The following is a 12,064-nucleotide window of genomic DNA, read 5'->3' on the forward strand; positions in this document are numbered from 1 at the left end:
TAACCCTCTAAAGCACACATTTGATTATGAGTTTTTCATGATAGTCACAATAGCAGTGCTAGTACTGTAGGAAGATTTTAATTTGATTTTTATTAATTTTGTCGTCAGCTCTAGATTATAAAATTGCTTCTTAATACAGTAGCTGCATTCTACGTATATACAGTTGTATGGTACAAAATTATTGATACAATAAGATGACACAAGTGGGAACAAGAAATTAATAATTACTCATCTTAAAACCATTTCTCACTAATCAATGAATGAAATGTGTGTTCGATTTAAAGAAGTCAAATTGTAGTTTGATATGTACTGTACATACATGACAAGGTTTTAATAGTTCACTTACATATATTGTCCGAATAATTTCATCATAAAAGTGGAAGCCATCAGATAATGTAATTGGTGGTGAACTACCCTCTCCAACACTTGGTTCAGGTAATGCAGTGTCATTGTGTAAAAATCCAAATGGATAAAACTACCACAAAATAAATGGATTTACCACACATAATTAAGACAATTATATAGTATTATGGGTCACTGTGAAATCTATGGAATTTATAAACCCGACTGAGCTTGTAGTGCATGAGTGAAGTGAGGGTGCTACTAAGGGCCTGACGGTTTATAAATTTCATAGACTCCACATTGTACCTGTATAATTGCTTTAGACTCTATTTTTACATTACACTCAAATTAGTTATCACTTCCATGGCTGTTTCTGCTGTATGTAGCATTGATAAAAGTGGCTAGATCTTGTGTATAGGAAGGCATACTCATAGGATACACTTAAATTATGAGCATACTGCATTTAGAAAACAAGCTGTGTTGACAAGTTGAGCAACTTTAGCTAGACGTTATATTATGGTGTCATTCAGTAATACTGTCAGTAAGGAAAGAGCACTAGTCATTCTAAATTATGTGTCTGGAGGCCATACCTTTCATCTGCTGTTCCCTTCTAGTGCGCATTGTGCTGAAACGTACTAGAGTTATAAAACAAAGTAAGTAAGTACATGCTCTTGTTATATAAAACAACAGTTTTTGTTTGATATACTGAATAATTGCCATGCTTAAGAGCTGCTTTATGCTATAAACCCCACCTGTAATGAAGACAGAAGGACGCCAAGGCTCAATCATTTTGGAGGGATAACTCGCTTCGCTTTGGCTCACATAAGACGGTTCATAATTTAAACAGAGTGTACACTTTTATACATTATATCACGTGCACATAATGATGACATCTTATAACAATAACACACATTATAAGTGTTCAAGTCCTGCTTGCAATAATTACAATTTAGACAATCACTCCTCAGTCTCGACATCCTCCCGGGAGAGCAAATAAAATAGAAGTTGGGTTATCCCTCAAACATTGATGTATTCGTTGTCGGGCGATCAAATGAGCCTTCCTTTTCTTATCATGTTTAGTAGAGTATTGTTCCTGGTTATTGATATCATCATTTTCAGTAACATCATCCTCAGATCTTCTATTGTCCATCATAGTTATCTGTTCATCTGTTTTACTAGGCAATTCCAGTGGATAAAGGTGACATATGGCTCTAGCAATCACACCACCACTTGGTAAAAGAACCTCTGCTGATCTAATTTGACCATCACGTCCAGTTATCAACTTCTGAATTTTACCTAGTTTCCAACTACATCTAGGGATGTTATCATCTTTCACCAATACTATGTCATCTATTTTAGGAACTCTTAATGTTGAGTGTCTTGAATTTTTGTGATAGATAGGTAAATTTTCTCGGAGACTCAGTAAATACTCCTCCCTCCAAACCTTCCAAAACAAATCCAGATACTTCTGGCCTTTCTTCCAAGTCGTAAACAATTGTGTTGCAGTATCTCTCCTAGGTTGATAATCCTCGTCTTTATGATAACTATCTTCTGTGGATGGAAGACCCAGTTTTCTGTTAGTAACCAAAAAATGTGACGGTGTCAACGTAAAGCCCGACTGAAAGTCTTCATACGCATATGTTAGTGGCCTCGAATTAAGTACTGTCTCGATCTCTGTCAGCAAGATAGCTAGTTGATCCAAAGTAAAATGTTTTCTTCCCAAAGCCTTCCGTAAACATCGCTTAACCATCCCAACTAAACATTCATAAAGGCCACCCTGCCAAGGGGCTAAAGCTGTAGTAAAGCTCCATCTGATACCCTCACTAGAAACATAACTTAACAAATCCTTGTCTGTAAAAACTCTCTTCCACTGTTGATTTATCACCGTATTTGTAAGCTTGAATTGAGGAGCATTATCTGAAATAATGGAATCAGGCTTTCCTCGTCGTGAAATGAATCTTCTCAAACAATTTAGAAACTGCTCAGCCGTCAAACCCAATACCCACTCCAAATGTACAGCTCTAACAGTTAGGCATGTGAATAAACACACCCAAACCTTATGTAACTGACTTCCCTCCTTAACATACACTGGCCCCAAGTAATCAAGTCCAGTAAATTGAAAAGGATCAGATCTAGCCACTCTCTCACGGGGCCAAGGGGGCATCAGTGGCAATGGGAAAGGGGCACCTTCGTATCTACGACAAATCATACAACATGATAAAACACTTCTTACTGCTACTCGACCCTGAGGTATCCAATACTCCTCACGGATTTGTGAAAGCGTATGTGCAACTCCAGCATGAATCAAGCGTTCATGCACTTCTTTAATCAGTAACCGTGTAAGTACTTTATGCCGTGGTAGCAACTTTGGACATTTGGAACTGTCAGTAGTTTCAGCATTTAGAAATCGTCCATAACATTGTAGCACTCCATAGACATCTAACTTCAAACCAAGCTGGTGTATCAAACAGTGTTTTCTATCCTTCTCAATAGCAGTCAGTACATCAGCAAACCTTCGTTTCTGAACAACAGACACCCACAACAATGTTGCTATCTGTACATCACTTGCACAAACTGACTGTCCATCAGACAATGAGCTCAACACAAAGTACAGTAACTTACACCTCCTTTTAATTGATTCCTAATCGACTGTGTCAAAGTAAGCCAGATTCTTCTCCTAATAAACTTTAAACAATAAACAGTAACTCTCAAAAGCCTTCTCAAGGAGGAAAACTTCTTTTCATCAATTCCACAAATTGAGTTAACATTGTCAACATCATGACTAATGACTGAAGTCGTTTCATACAAAGCTCTTGGAACCCCACATTCCAATCCTTGTAAAATCTCGGGTGTCAATTGAGGTATACACCATTCTGGCCAGATTTTCTCTGCATCTTTAAGCCACGTAGGCCCATTCCACCATAATTTGGCTTCCTTAACTTCAGACACTAGTAATCCTCTAGTAGGAAAATCAGCAGGGTTCTGGTCAGATGGTACATATCGAAAAATAACATCAGATTCCTTTAACACTTCTTTCACTAAAGGTGGGAAACAGCTGGTTGGTTTTTAACCAATGTAAAGCACATGTTGAATCTGTCCACAAAATCCGTCTCAATGATGGTAATTTCAACACCCTAGCAACAAAATTTGCTGCTCTTATTCCAATGTTAACAGCGAGTAACTCCAGTCTAGGAAGTATAATATTTCCTTTCATCTTATGGGTACCCTTTGAAACCAATCTCATCTTTGAAAAGACAAGGTTTACCTTGACAGAACCCTGTTTCTCTACACGAAGATACACTGCAGCTGTATAAGATTTCATTGATGCATCACAAAACACAAGCAGCTTATACCGTTCAGTGTCCACATTGGCAACACATCTCTTTATCTTAAGAGTAGACAGCGGTCTCAATTCAGTCAATATTTCATTCCATCTCTTACATAACTCTTCTGACAAAGGCTCATCCCATGACACACTCTCCATCCACAGTACTTGAAGAAACACCTTCCCATAAAATGTCACCGGAGTAACAAGACCCAATGGATCAAAAACCTTAGCTACTACTTTCAATACCTCCCTTTTTGTAGGGATGACATCCGAATTACTAAAATTAACTCCTCCAACTTGTAGGTTATCTTCTTTGTAATTCCATGGCATGCCAAAGGTCTTAACAACACTTCCTTTGACAACTTCAGTCTCCGGTAACAAACTAAGGAATTCAGATGAATTGGAGATCCACTCCCTTAGATTCATAGATGCCTTTCTAAAAATGTTCTTTGACTCGAAATAAATCCTGTGAGCTTCTTTCACAGTACCAGCTCCAAGTAGGACATTATCAACATAGATGTTCTCCCTAATCCGTGAAGCAACAGATGTGCCAATCTTCTTCAAATGATACTTGATTGTGCCTCCCAACAAAAAGGGACTACAAATAATTCCAAATGGAACTCGACAAAATCAGTAAACATCCAGATTTTCTTCAACCACTTCTAAGCTTTGTAAGTTCTTAAACTAGAGGAACCTTGTTACATCTCTGTCCATCTCCTGGATACCAACCTGCAAAAAGGCTTTCTCGATGTCAGCAAGCATGACAATTGGCTGGATCCTAAAACGAAGCAGGATACCACACAAGTCTGGTAATAACACTGGGCCTCTGTGAAGACACTCATTTAAACTCTTCTCTCCCCTCCTTGCTTTGGCTGAAGCATCATACACAATACGCAGTTTGGTTGTACTCTTAGCTGGTGTCATCACTGGATGATGAGGAAGATAATGGCATTGTTGACTTGTCCTTGTATCAGTAGTGACCTTCTCCATTATTCCTTGCTTAACTTGACTAGAAATAACTTTGTCATATTTCTCAAGTAGATTTCTATCCTTCTGAAAACGTCTTGCCAAAGATCTTAGTCTACCAACTGCAATATCCAAGTTTTCAGGAATATCCAAGTTCTCATATTTCCATGGCCACTGTATCTGATACCTACCATCCTCAAAACAAATCGAGGAATTAAATCTTTCAAGAGCTTTATCATCATCAATTATGTCCAATGGATCACTGATTCCAATTGTTTCCAATCTCCAAAAGTCCTCAATACAAGTAACTGAATCATCAGAACATGAAACCATACTCATTTCAGGTAACATCTTATTAACCTCTGTCATCACAAGACAACTTGAAACATGTTGTTGACAACTTCTGATACTGTACTTTCCTGTAAGAATATATCCTATCTTTGAGGATATCAAAAACAATCCTGATGGAAGTGTCAACTTCTCAGTACCCAAGATGGCCCAAAAATAATCAGATCCTATTAAGAGGTCAACATTCACTGACTCTACATCCTTGGGAACAGTGTCAGCCATTTTCTCTGGAGAAATTGATAGCAAAACCTCTAGATCTGATGGTTGTATTGGGCCCCTTTGTATTAGGCCTGTAATCTTATTTATCACATTAGCATGAAGTGGTAAACAAGAATTGTTTTTAGTTATCACATTAAAGTGGACATCAAAGGTGTTTACCTGCTGAGGTGTCCTTGCAGCAAAGGTCGATACAGACAGCAACTCCTCACAATCACAAGTTAACTTCAACTTCTTAGCCAGCTGGTCAGTTATGAAGGTACGATGACTTGCACTATCTAACAAAACTTTTGCCATAATAGTTGCTGATCCATCTGCTGTCTGAATAGGAACAACTGCTGTCTGTAACAAGACTTTTTCTCCAGAAGCAATTAAAGTTTGATCAGTGCCTACACTTGCATTAAGAGTTTCAGTAGGCTTATCTTGACTCCCCTCTGTTACTACATTACCAACATCATGGTCAGGAACAACATTCTTTCTCACTTCACCATCACCAAATCTTTGTGGGCATATAGCTCGATTATGGTGTTGTTTTTTCCCACAATAATAACAACCATATCTCTGAGGTGATGAACAATCAGTAAATGTGTGTCCAACCTTAAAACAAAGAAAACAACGACCCTGAGTTATCAGTTTCCGCTTACGTTCAGCAAGTGTTTTAACTCTGTCACATTCATCATTAAAGTGGTCACCTCTGCAGAACACACAACTAGGACTTCTACCTCTTCTCTGTACATTAGTAGTAAAAGTGTCAACAGATGCCTGATTCAATAACTGCTTACCACCTTCGGACAAGGATTGACTCTCCTTTTGTCCTCCTTCATGTCTTACAGGTCGATAATCATAATTCCTTCCTTTGGCATTAGCCACTCTTCGATAAGCATTCTCTTGAACAATCACATATCGACTCAATAAATTTCTCAATAATTCCATTGTCCATTCTTCATCACATTGTTTTGTGCTTTTCAACTTTAAAATGACTTCCAAAGGGAACTTGCTCGAAATCTGGTAAACCAGCATCCTCTGATTGTCAACTGTCTCACCTTGTGACTCCAACTGTCTCAATATTCTCTCAATATTATTGTGAGTGTACTGAATGTCACTGAACTTGCACGAAGAGGTTGGAAGATTCTGTAATTTGGCATAAAGCACTTCAACTATTGATTCCTTACTTCCAAATCTCTCCTTTAAAAGTTTGAGTGCTACGTCATAGTTCTCATCAGTTACAGAGATGCCTGAAATTGCAACAGAGGCAGCACCTCAGAGAGTTCCTTTGAGATAACTGAACTTTGACACATTTGGTATCTTCTGCTTATGAATGGATGAATGAAAAATATCCCAAAATTCTGGCCACTTTAACAAATTTCCATCAAATATCGGTAAACATAACTTCGGAAGATGTACTGATAATTGTGGATTGTTTACTGTAAAGGTATCACCTGATGAAGAAGAGGTCAAGGTCGCAGCTTGTACTTCCCGTGTAGCTTGTACAGTTACATGGTCAATTATAGGTTGAAGGTTAGTTTGTGTTGAGGTGAGCATTTTCTGGTAGTTGGCTTGTTCTCTCTTCCTTGAGATTAATGTTACTCTTGCTTTCAATCTGGATATCACTTCATTGGCGGAAAACATGAGTTCAATAAATCCAGTTTCGCCATCTGTCGCTCGAGAATACTCTTTCTCTTCAGTAGCCTTCGTGTCACCTTTCGCTTCCTTAAGAACGTTTGACCAGTCTTTGTTGCATTTTTCTAGCAACGAAACGTTAGTCGTGAGCCTGTTCAGAAAATATTCTACTTCACTCTCGTATTCATCCAGTTCCTGTTCCTTGGGTTTATTCTCCAACAAATCGTTCGCTGACTCAATGTACTGCTGTAGACGGGCCTTAGCGGGTCCTATTATCTTCCTTATTGGTCCGGACATCGCCCAGAATCCTAGTCACAGCACCAACTGTAACGAAGACAGAAGGACGCCAAGGCTCAATGGTTTCGGAGGGATAACTCGCTTCGTTTTGGCTCACATAAGACTGGTCATAATTTAAACAGAGTGTACACTTTTATACATTAAATCACGTGCACATAATGATGACATCTTATAACAATAACACACATTACAAGTGTTCAAGTCCTGCTTACAATTTAGACAATCACTCCTCAGTCTCGACACCACCCTCGATTAATGGCTACCTTTGAATAGTAGCTGCATCCATTTTATACACTAAGCTAATAGACTAAGTAGGTGTGGCATCCAACCAAGTAAATATATATGGTACATAGGCTTTTGTGCTAATATAACTGATTTTGCTTGATGCTTTATCAGTTTCACATAATAATTTTGTAATTCTAAATAGTAAAGAAAATACCGCCACTTGGTGAAGTGTTGATACAGTGGTAAGATGTTATTATAGACTGAATAGTTCATAATATATTTATTCCCAAGTGAGGGCAGCCATTTTTCTATTATAAGACTAATACACTCAATGAAAGCACCTTGACTGCTCTATTTGAGCATTTAAATATGCTATTAAAGTAGTAAAGTATATCATTTTTTTGTTGTTGCAGTTTCAGCTAGGGATGTGTCAATTTTGCTAGCAAAAGGTTTGGTATAATGGGTGGGTAAAAGTAATGAGCAAAATGCTGGCATATTATGTGCATTTTTTGTGAAGTGGACATAAAACATGCACAAAAGATCGAGATACTCTAATAGAACAGTCACACATAATAATTTTATTGTCAACAATACATAGTTAAGTGTCATGGGAATAGCAAGTGGTGATCGAGATACCCTAATAGAACAGTCACATATGTTAAGTAGCTTCTTGCTATATGGTAAGGGCAAGTGTAGTAGATCAAGATACTCTAATAGAACAGTCATTTTAAGGTGAAATTGTAGCTTTTTACTTAGAAATGATCAATTATGACTGGATTTTAGAAAAAACAATCCAAATCGCACATTAGAAGGTTCGAGATAAATGGTTTTAAAGAATTCAAGCCAGCATAACTCTCCAAGGATAGCAAGCACGCATTTGAAATTTACACTAAACATGCATCAATCTGTTACCTTTCAGACCACTTCCAGTACTTGTAGCTGCTTGTAGAGCTTCCCACCAAATAAGATAGAAAATCTGAGCTGCTGGACAGGAAAAGTAGTATCACAAGTGCTCACAAAGGGGTGGAGGGTGGGGGGAGTGGCAGGGTGGACAAGGATTAGACCTCAAGATGGAGCCAGACCACAATTGGAGTCCAAAGACGAGATTACAGGGGTACGCCGGCTCCCTAGTGGTTGATATGTAACAAAATCCACAGAAAAAACGTCTGGCCAACATTATCAGGCTGTCCACCAGTAAACCACTGATTCTTGCCAAGCCAGGTCCTTCACAAGGCCTAAAACCGCCATTCGAGCTCTACACACCACCCAGAAAAGACATCTGTTGAAACCAGCCTTCAGTAGTTTGAGTGGTACTGAGTGTCATAACTACTAGTACGGTAATATAGCTATCTACTGGTGGTGTTAGTTTGATTTTGCCTGATGTGCAATTTGGTTGTAAAATCTGGTCACATATAAATATTATTTCTGGAGCATCACGTGAGATCACGTGACCTGCCAAGAATCCTGGAGCAATGGAAAGACGTCTGGTCAGTGTATGATGGCTGGCACTAGTAATGGAGTGATTCTAAAGTATCTTTTTGTGTGTCTGGCTCCTTAACAATCAGATGAGTGTTATATGTGACTGGATTTTGGAAAAACGCTCCAAATCGCACATTAGAAATTTCAAGATAAACAGTTTTAAAGAATTCAAGCCAGCATAACTCTCCAAGGATAGCAAGCACGCATATGAAATTTACACTAAAGATGCATCAATCTGTTACCTTTCAGACCACTTCCAGTACTTGTAGCTGCTTTCCCGCCAAATAAGATAGAAAATCTGAGCTGATGGATGAGCAAAGTAGTATCACGAGTGCTCACAAAGAGGTGGAGGGTGGGGGTGGTGGGGTAGGCAAGGTTTAGACCTCAAAATGAAGGCAGACCACAATTGGAGTCCAATGACGAGATTACAGGGCTATACTGGCTCCCTAGTGGTTGATATGTAGCAAAATCCACAGAAAAAAAGTCTGGCCAATATTATCAGGCTGTCCACCAGTAAACCACTGATTCTTGCCAAGCCAGGTCCTTCACAAGGCCCAAAACCGCCATTTGAGCTCTACACACCACCCAGAAAAGACGTCTGTTGAAACCAGCCTCAAATAGTTTGATGGTACTGGGTGCCACAACTACTAGTACGGTAATGTAGCTATCCACTGGTGGTGTTAGTTTGATTTTGCCTGATGTGCAATTTGGATTGGTTTTGTAAAATCTGGTCACAATTAACAAAGATTAATGCTCAGCAAAATATGGAGCATAATAGGTGAAAAATACTAGAATTGCTGGGAAGAAAAATAGGCGGAAAAAAGCAAAATAGACTCATCCCTAGTTTCAACACCACTACTTCAACCAGATTTCATTCTGAAGGCTTTTAACCAAATACGGAGTAGGTTTCAGCCCCCTATACCCCTTTTCCATTGTCTATTCTACATAAATGCTTATAAAGACAGCAAATTATTACAATATGTTTCACATACCTCTGATATACATGTGCCGACACTTGGCTCACAAACATCTAAAGAAAATACAATTTCAATATTTAAGGTGTGTATGATCATAGCAACAAACTATAGCTACACTGTACATAATTATGCACACATATGTATTTGAGCTGACATACTTTACAATGTATGATTATGTGTGCACATAACATAAAGAGTAATGGGAAACATAGAAGCTGTGAAATTAGTTAGCACTTTGATCTACAAAAAGTAGGGATTTTGTCAGACATTGTGTTTTTAGTATACAGCATTTTCAGTCAGATGCATAGCTACCATTTTAAATAGCCTTTTTCATGAGGATGGACATATCAGGGAATCTCCAATAAGGGCAGTGAAGGAGATGAGATACGTAGTTAAAACATTGTTTCCAAAATGTAATATGATGACATTAGAGTGAATCAGGCCACTAATAAGGGTTAAAAACCATCACAAAAGTCATTTTTTAACACTTCAGAGCCAGATCAAGCTATTTCCAGATTTCCATCAAGCTCACAGACTAGCAAAAGTAGATTGTTTAATTTTGAAAGATTGCTAACAGTGAAATTTAATATCATGTTCGTATACTGTATAAAACCCACTGTCATGGGAAATAAGAGAAGTTTTCCCAGTGTTGGTCATAATTATGCAATCATACGTAGCTTACAGTAATACAGCAGCAGCTTGTCCTCATTAACACCTACATACTACCACAGTTTTGTGGTATGTTCAGTTACTTCAACACAGGAATGGTAATTATCATACACTACTACCGTAGTGTATATGACTGACCATGGAGTTTGCATTTTCACACAAAAAAGATATTAACCAGCAACCAGCCCCACAATACCTTTATGCTGCCTTGACAGTACTGGTTAGGTACACGTACCTTCACTGCAACCCAAAATGCTTCCAATAGACTGCTATGAAATTTGTGGCTGAAGTTACGAAAAGGTACCTTTTCCATACATTTTGCATGCTAGCAAACAAATGATGGAACACTTGATTCTGTACACTGATTAACTTGCTGTTAGTTTCAACATAAAGCAGATACTTTAGCTACACTCATAGAAAATTTTAGTCAGTTACATGCAATGATAAAAAGTTATGATGCTTCAAAGTTCAAAAAAATGAGTCAAATTCTGTGTGTGAAAAAGGTACATTTTTGCAAATCCAGTCACATTATTATTCAATGGTATTTTCTGCTGACTAGGCCTGCACCGAATATTCCAGCATAACTTGGGTAGCCAAAGCATTGATCATAATGCCAGCATAATATGTGACCGGGCTTGCGAAAACAGGTCATGTGGGCACAAACTACACACCATCACACTACAGGTCATATCTCAGTTTTAGAGCAGAGTACTTGCATTCTGTTACTTGCAGCACAAAGCCAATTAAATGCCTACTACGAGCTAAAAATTACATTGCCATAGCATAATGGTATAAAACGTTATGAGTGATAGAAGTTTGACAAAGTAGGCAAAAACATGTGTCCACATGCCCTATTTTCGCAGGCCCAGTCACATATGCACAAATTTTGTGCATTGTTTGTCATAGAAGCTGTATATTTTGTATGATACAGAATGTGCAAACACAGTAAAGATTTACAGCTACTTGTGAAGTAAGGGTTAGATAAAGATCGATATACTCTAATAGAACAGTCACCGCATGTTGAAATATTTTAATAGAACATTCACAGATGCATTAGATACTGTAATAGAGCAATCAAGGCACAATTTTATAATAGCATATTTGGTAGGCCTGAGTCTATTACTGTATGTTTTTGAAATTGTGCTTTTGAGCATTGCTCCAAAATTTCCTCTATTATGCTCAAATTAAGCCCAATTATGTCCCATTATGCCCCAAACAAGCTCCTTGAAAATTGTATCTTGACTGTTCTATTAGGGAATTAATTCACCTGTGAATGTTTTATTAGGATATTTCAAAATGTACTGACTGTTCTATCAGAGTATATCAATCTTTAGCCACTCTTTTCTTCACAAGGACCTATAAATACTGTGTTTGCATGTTTTATTAGACTATACCATGCAATATTTGCAGAGTTTCGGCTTTTCTGATAACCAATGCACAACAAATTTCCTATTGTATTATGCTGGAATTATGCTTAATGTTTTTGCCTACTTATTATGGCTATTTAAAAAAATAAAAAATTTCAAAAGGAAGTAGGGTTTATATACATATACACTACAAAAAGTAAGGAAACAAGCTCAAAATGTTACAGCTGAAA

The 12,064-nt window shown here is 37.9% G+C and overlaps 2 protein-coding genes across 4 annotated transcripts in view; both read right to left on the reverse strand.

The window, feature by feature from the left end:
- The window catches only part of LOC136265857 (uncharacterized), a 425,715-nt gene that overhangs the window by 376,916 nt on the left and 36,735 nt on the right, over positions 1-12,064 (reverse strand). For all 3 annotated transcript variants that reach the window (XM_066060794.1, XM_066060798.1, XM_066060806.1), the window contains exons 20-21: positions 9,814-9,851; positions 347-475 (exon numbers count right to left, since the gene is read on the reverse strand). In XM_066060794.1, the coding sequence (XP_065916866.1) occupies positions 347-475; positions 9,814-9,851 (167 nt within the window). The remainder of the gene's footprint in view (positions 1-346; positions 476-9,813; positions 9,852-12,064) is intronic.
- Positions 3,531-7,679, reverse strand: LOC136265886 (uncharacterized). Its single transcript, XM_066060827.1, has 2 exons — positions 5,986-7,679; positions 3,531-5,929 (listed from the first exon to the last, which is right to left on the reverse strand). The coding sequence occupies exons 1-2, from the start codon at positions 6,022-6,024 to the stop codon at positions 4,355-4,357; spliced, it is 1,614 nt and encodes a 537-aa protein (XP_065916899.1). The 5' UTR covers positions 6,025-7,679; the 3' UTR covers positions 3,531-4,354.

The sequence above is a fragment of the Dysidea avara genome, chromosome 1, assembly GCF_963678975.1.
Source record: "Dysidea avara chromosome 1, odDysAvar1.4, whole genome shotgun sequence".
Lineage (NCBI taxonomy): Eukaryota > Metazoa > Porifera > Demospongiae > Dictyoceratida > Dysideidae > Dysidea > Dysidea avara.